Source organism: Myotis davidii, unplaced genomic scaffold (assembly GCF_000327345.1).
Source record: "Myotis davidii unplaced genomic scaffold, ASM32734v1 scaffold399, whole genome shotgun sequence".
In the NCBI taxonomy this organism is placed as follows: domain Eukaryota; kingdom Metazoa; phylum Chordata; class Mammalia; order Chiroptera; family Vespertilionidae; genus Myotis; species Myotis davidii.
This window is the reverse complement of record NW_006292094.1, coordinates 2,884,280-2,891,752: the sequence shown is the minus strand read 5'-3', so window position 1 is coordinate 2,891,752 and position 7,473 is coordinate 2,884,280. Positions and strand designations below refer to the sequence as shown.

Below are 7,473 nucleotides of genomic sequence, written 5' to 3'. Positions count from 1 at the left end.
AGTCCAATCTGACTCCTTTCTCTCCCGTCCTCTCCTCCACCCGCTGGTGTTTTTTCAGAGCTCCTCCCAGGGAACACACACTTGTGATCTCTGCCTTCTCCACACCATCTTCTCTGCGGAGTATTTGTGTGAACTATTACGCCTTCATAACCACCATTTCAAATGACTGCTGGATGAGAAGTAGTTTCAGATAATAGGGCGGTGAGGGCCTGGGGGGCGGGGAGAGCGGCTGGAAGAGGTTCATGGGGAAAAGGAGGGCCTATGTCATATTTTCAACAATAAAGATTTTTTAAAAAAGAACTTGTAACACTATTTGGTAAAAAGAGCAAATTTTAAAAAACCCCTCTAATTTTTATTATTATTGAAGTAGTATGTGCTCATATGAAATGTGGAAAGCACATGGAAATAATAAGATAAGGAAAATACCTCATAAGCCTGTGATTAATCGTAAACTCCTCTAAAAAAGGTGATTCTTAGGAAATTGTTAAAATAGCCCACCCCATGGGTGTGGTCCTATGCACAGGATGGAGAGAGAGCTACTGGTGACCGAGCTTCCCCAACACTGTCTTCCACGTGACTCTGTGCATGTTTCTGAAGCCCCTGCCGCCAGGAGACAGGTCGGCTTCACTCCCAGGCCTGGTGCGTGTGTATGACACCCCTTACCCGCACCTGCCCACGGTTCAGGCCGAGGCCGCCTTTCCTGGGCCCCTGCTGTGTGCCAGACACTGCAGCTGCAGCCAGCAATAAGAGCCCCCCTGCTCTCAAAGAGGGGGTTCGGGGAGATGCCACATCCCTCCAGCTCATGCACCGGCTGCAGGAACACGGATCTGGCACAAGGACAGAGAGGACCAGAAACAGACCAGTGTGTTTATCCATGTTCACCCGCCAGTTCCCAGACAACCTGCCAGCGCTGTTTGCCTATCGAAGGCCCCAGTCCCCGTTGACACGAACAGTTACTGTTAGCTGTGTGCTTGCCATGCACGGAGCCAAGTGCTTTGCGTGTACTCTGTGTCATCCTCACAGCAATGCTATTGTCTCCATTTGGTAACGGAGGCTACGCCCTCTTGGGGCCACACGGCTCAAGCCCAGCCAGATGCTCCACCGCCCGCCCCAGGACCACCTGTCCTGCTGCCTCCGCGGCTCACTGCCGCCTCATTCTCGTTAGGTCGTCCCACGTCTCTCTATCCACTTGCCATCCTGTCTGAGCCACTGTTGATTTTTACTCGGACCCTTGCAGTAGCCTGAGTCTCCCCACAGTCCTTCTTGCCCTCTAAGCCCATCAGCCACATAAAAGCCAGTGCTTTGGTCAAAACCCAAATTCAATCATGTCTTGCCCCTTTCTAAAATCTTTCAGAGGCTTCTAGCATGAAACCCCAACTCTCCACACGTGAGCTAGACCTGGGACTGTCAGCGCTCTGCCCACTCCCCCTGCCTCATCTCTACCTGCTCCCTGTGGCCCTCCTACAACCCAGCCTCGTTGCCCCTTTCCTGATTCAGTGTTGGGGCCAGACTCTCTGCAGCCTCAGGGCCTTTGCACAAGCCGAGCTCTCCTCGCCACTAAAGTCCAGAAAACTTCCCGGGGCTCCTCCTTCCACAGAGCAGGCTCCTCGGCTCCTCCACGCAACTCGTCCCCATGACATAGGTTGGTCACTTTTCCTCGTGACCCCTCCTCCAGGGAACAGAAAGGCAACCATCTGCTTTTCCACTGGAAAGTCAGCTTCTTCCCTTTGTTTTTATTGGATTCTCTTGCAACCGTCTACTGAGTAAAACCTGAGTTTCCTGAGTTTCCTTACACATTTCCTGGAGATTGCGCCGGGCAGGCAGGGAGATGGGGACAGGAGGAAAAAGAAGAAAGGAGGCACACTTATCAGTTACCAAATTATCCGAACATTCCGGAGCAGAAGAGAGCGTGAGTCACCCTCAAGAGGCAGCGCTTCTGTTATTTGATTAGACTCAGTGACCCAGACAGTGTGGCCCCAAGAAATGGTCCAGAAATAGCCTGTCGTTTCCTGTCTCCAGTAGGACCTGCTGCACTCGCGCGGGCTCTGAGCCGCCGGAGCCGCCTTACCTGCCTTACCTTTATCTCTCTCTACACCATCAAGACACTGACCGTAAACTCGGCGATCTTCGGCACCCGGAACTTCCCTTTGTTCTTCTGTTCGGGCTGATACTCCGTTCTTGTCTTCACGATCACCTGGAATGTGCAAGCGGAGTTAACACGCATGGAGACTGCAAACACACCACACCCTCCCTGTCCTCTCTTCACTAGGATCATGGCACTGTGCGTACGAGCAGCAAACAGAGAGCCTCCCTCTCACGCACACGCAAGGAAACCGAAAATTCAAATTACCCATCACACTTCCCCGTTCCAACAGAGACCACCATGGCCAAGGATTTGGTCACACCTTTCCAGATGTTTTATATGTATATAGATGCGGGTGTTATGCATACTTGTGATTTAGGCAAATACATAGGTCCTCTTTATGATGGCTTTGCACTCTATGAATTATAACCTGCTTATATCACACAACACTACACTAACATTTTCCACATAGACAAATATGTATTTTGCCTTTTGATGCAGCATAATATTCAGTGTATGCACAGAATCTCTATCGTTGAACATTTAGATTGCTTCCAGTTTGGGTTATACAAACAAGCTATGGTGAACATCCTGTAGCTAAACCCTGGCACATGTAGTAATTCTGAATTGATTTAGGGACTTCCACAAACAAAAACATAAAGGTCTATTAGATCTATGTTGTTTTCTTAAAGTCTGAATATTTTGCAAACTGCCTAGACATGTGCGGAGGGAACTCTGTCCCACTGTGCAGGCAGAGTGGAGGAGAACGAAGCCTGACAGATGACCTGTGACTATGCCGAGAGCCACAGCGCTACAGGGAACGCAAAAGCTGCCTGGGCCTCAGGGCCTCACCTGTGAAATCCGGACAATAATCATAACATAACCCCTCTTTAACCAGTCAGGGTGCCTGTGAGCCAAAGCCTGGGCAGCTTATGGTAGGCAGCATTCTAAGATGGGCCTCCAGGTTCCCATCCCCACTCAGTGTGCATGTACTGTATAATATCTTCCCTCGAAAGTGTGGGTAGGACCTGTGTATGTGATAGTCACTCCTCTAATGACGTTATGACATACACAACTCACCATAGCAGACTGGCCTTGAAGGAGGAAGCTGGCATGTTGTGAGTGGGACATGCACTAGTACCTGAGAGCAGCCTCTAGAAGTTGAAAGTGAGCTCAGCCAACAATGGGTCATTCAAGATCATGGGAACTTCAGTCCTGCAACCACAAGTATCTGAAGTCTGCCAACAACCTGAACAGGCTTGGAGAGGCTCCGGGTGCCAGGTAAGAATGCAGCCCACCTGACACCTTGGTTTCAGACCCAAGAGACCCTGAGCAGAGAACCCAACGTCGGTGCCTGGACTTCTGACCTACAAAAACTGTGAGATAATACATTTGTGTTGTTTCAGGCCACTTAATTTTTGGTATTTTGTTACACAGCAGTAGAAAATGAATACAGGCCCTAGCTGGTTTGGCTCAGTGGATAGAGTGTCAGACTGGGGACTGAAGGGTCCCAGGTTTGATTCCGGTCAAGGGCACATGCTTGGGTTGTGAGCTCAATCCCTAGTGGGGGACGTGTAGGAGGCAGCCAATCAGTGATTCCCTGTCATCATTGATGTTTCTATCTCTCTCTCCCCATCTCCCTTCCTCTCTGAAATCAATAAAAATATATTTTAAAAAATAAAAAATAAAACGAATACAGCTTCCCACGTTGCCAAGTCCATCTCAGTGATCGCTTGGCTTGATCCCTTCCTACCTAGATCCTTAGCCAGCAGACTGGCCAAGTGCCGGCACATCACAGCAGACGCTACCAAGCACCTGTGTCCTAGTCCTTTCCTCTTCCTCTCTTATAAACATCTGTCCCAAAGCTTCTCAACAGCTCAAAACCGTTTTCATTGTTCCATCAAAACTTAAAAGGCCCTGTGCTGTAGCCGACATGTTGAAACAGGAGACAGAACTAAAAATAAACTACTATTGGAATGAGACAATGAATAGTCACTACAGGCAGCATCGTTCTAATTGTCATAATAAACATTTTGTGGTTGCTCCTCCAGCATCATTTCTATCTTCAATCAAAAGCTCCTCCCAGCCCAGCTGGTGTGGCTCAGTGGCTGAGTGTTGACCTATGAACCAAGAGGTCACTGACTCGATTCCCAGTCGGGGCACATTCCCCGGGTTGCAGGCTCAATCCAGTCGGGGGCGTGCAGGAGGCAGCCGATCGATGTCTCTCCCTCTCTCCTCTTAGTGCTCACACTCCATCTCTTCCAAGTCCGCTGCACCCTCATAGCTCTCACTGCACAGCACCCCGGGACCCCACCCAGCGCTCAGAGGACCCACCGGACATCGGCCCTTGGATCGGCTCAACGCCCCTCGACATTTTCTTCCCCAGGTCACCCCCAGCTCAGGAAGTAGCAGCATTAGCCACACCATCATGTATGTCAAATCATATCCAGGGGTCTCCCATGACCCTTGCCTTCCCTTCATCCCAAATCCATTCCATCGCCAGCTCCTGCTTCCTCAGAGATGTCTCCCAAGTCGACCTATTTATGCAGTCACACCTCTGCCACCCTGTCCAGAGCATCATCATCCCTCCAGGAACGTTGGCCCTGCCAGCTTCCCCATTTCCCTTCCTGCCTCCCCAAACCCGGGGACATGAGCTTTCAACGCCGAGTGGGCAGCACGCAGCAGCACACACTCAGAGACGGAGGCGGCGCCGGGGAAACGACAAGCAGGTGGTTCCGAGTGGCCAGAGCCAGGGCAGGCGTGTGAGGGCGGCAGAGCTCAGGATGGCGGGCCAAGCCCTGGAGCTGCACTGGAGGGCGGTGAGGAGCTGAGGGGTGCAGAGCAGGGAAGGGCTGTAGGTGTGCATCCAGGGAGAGGAGTGAACACTGGGGAGATGAGGAAGCAGGCAAGTCCAGCCCAATGAAGGTACCGGAACCCACCGGCTGCGAGGCGTGGCCTGCGGCTCCCTGCTCGGTTCTCAGGGAGAAGAGCCAGAAACCCCCTTCTGTTGAAGAGATGCGGTAACACCCACTTTTTTTTTAATGCCAAGAAGGGAAAGCATTGAAATGCTAGCCAGTCGTTATTAACTGGACCTTGGAGGACTCAGCTCGCACAGCAGAGAAAGGGAAGAGGAAACGCATGTGCGAAGAAAGGCTCTATTCTCAGCAGTGGGAAAAAATGGAGCAAAACAGAGCCCCGAGCTCCTTGAATAATAACAGAAATAGGGCAAAGGTAGAGAGAGCGCAGGAAAAATTCTCTCTACTCGCCTTACTACTCAAAGGGGTGGTTTTAGAGATATTTGGAAAAAATGAACCTCCAGATTTTCCAACTATCATTGTGGATCTGAGCAAAGAAATAAATGTGTTTCCTTCTCCTGTTTCTGTATCAGTCCCTTTGTCCCGTGGGCGGCGGGCACGGAGAACATCATTTACCATCATGGTGAAGGGACGGCATTGTGAAAACAGGATAAATTATTCATCCCGGGAGGACCCTCATCTGGATGGACCCCCTCCGCTGGCCAGGCCAGATAATACATGGCGGTTCAGATGGCGCAAAGTACAGATCATAAAAATTTAAAATACTACTTCCCGGGATTATCAATAATGAAGAGGTTCCCACATGGCGAGCCCCGGGATTGGCAGGAGCATAAATAAAAGTGCAGAAGAGCTGACAAGGAGCAGGACTGTATTGTTATGAGCTGGACGTGCACGGCCAAAAACAGACAGAGTGGCACCTCCAGCCACTGCTGCGGCAGGGAGAGAATTTCAGAGCGGGGCAGACAAAGGCCGGGGCTGAGCACCTACTGTGTGCCAGGCATGCTGAGGGCCCGGTTCATCCTCCTGACTCACCCTGCGACATTTTCTCCGACCCTCGCATCTCTCCTTTAAAATCATTATTATTGCCCTAGCCAGTCTGGCTCAGTGGATAGAGCATCGGCCTGCGGACCAAAGGGTCCCGGGTTCGACTCCGGTCAAGGGCACGTACCTTGGTTACAGGCTCCTTCCCGGCCTGGGTCCTGGTCAGGGCTCATGCAGGAGGCAACCAATGGATGTGTTTCTCTCACATCCATGTTTCTCTGTCTCTCCCTCTCTCTCCCATTCTCCCTAAAAATCAATGGAAAAATGTCCTCGGGTGAGGATTAAATAAATAAAATCGTATTAGTCCCATTTTTCACGAGGAATTCAACCTCAGGGGCTGTCACTCACCTCTGATCGAAGGTCTGCTCCCCTGATCAGGAGTTATCCTGCTCTTTCCTGTCAGGTCTTTAAAGGGGCCGCCCACTCTGTGCCTGTCACGGCCCAGACCCTCTCCTCCTCGATGGCTTTTGAAACTGTTATAAATTGTAAGAATCCCCTGAATGGGCCCCTCCACACTGTACTCTATGAAGTCGCTTTAACTGGGCACCGTGTCAGGGCGTTGGCCCACGCAAACACATATGACTGTCCTGAAAGTGCAAACCACTCTATTATAGGTAAAAGCACGACTAAATAGCCAAAGTTTTATTATTGCTAGATGATTTTCTAAGGTCCTTTCTAACATTTATGATTCTATAGTGCTACCAGAAAAACCACTTCAAGTATGGTATGCAATAACAAGCCTCATCTTCACATATGGAATATATAACATGACAGCTAAAGTAAAATTCTGTTTACCCAGACTGACTAATGTATATTATTTACACCTTTTTCGAAAAGGAAAGACCATCTAATTTAATAAAGCATATGTCACCTTGATCTCTAAGGGCCATATCCTGATATATAAAAGTATTCCATAGTCAAAGCTGCTCAGGAACCTAACTCAGCATTCAAAGTATACCTTTTTCAGAAGAAATTCATCCATGCTCTTTAAATCACTGGCACTTTCTATGATCTGGACAGAGTCATTTTGCCAATGCACAGATTCCAAAGCCAGGCTGCTGATCTTCACACTTCGCTTGCGCTTTGCCTTTGGAGAGGGCTCTTTGTTCTCTTTGAACTCCTTCTGGTAACTACCAGGCAATTCTGGGCTCAAAGGAGGTGTTGGGTGATACTGAGCTAATTCTACAATTCAACAGAATAGCCAAAAAGAAAAGAAATTTAGTAAAAATAATGAAATCTCCACATCCTTCTTTTTAAGTTCCTTTAGTAAGTCACTGTAAGAAACACATGTAAATATTTGAAAAGCAAAATAACAATGATGTTTGAGGCCAGGCAGTTAAACAATAAATCCAGACTGCACATTTGTACATAAATGTATTTAAGATGACCACTTCTCTTTTTTTAAAAAAATATATATTCTTATTTATTTCATAGAGTAAGGAAAAGACAGAGAGAGATAGAAACATCAATGATGAGAATCACTCATCAGCTGTCTCCCACACTGGGGATAGAGTCTGCAACCAGGGCATGGTG

At 49.0% G+C, this 7,473-nt stretch overlaps 1 protein-coding gene across 1 annotated transcript in view; it reads right to left on the bottom strand.

Annotated features, from left to right (window-relative positions):
• LOC102754433 (neuron-specific protein family member 2) overlaps positions 1–7,473 on the bottom strand; it is a 33,202-nt gene that overhangs the window by 17,818 nt on the left and 7,911 nt on the right. The window contains exon 3 of the mRNA XM_006765461.2: positions 2,111–2,194. Coding sequence (XP_006765524.2) covers positions 2,111–2,194 — 84 coding nt within the window. The remainder of the gene's footprint in view (positions 1–2,110; positions 2,195–7,473) is intronic.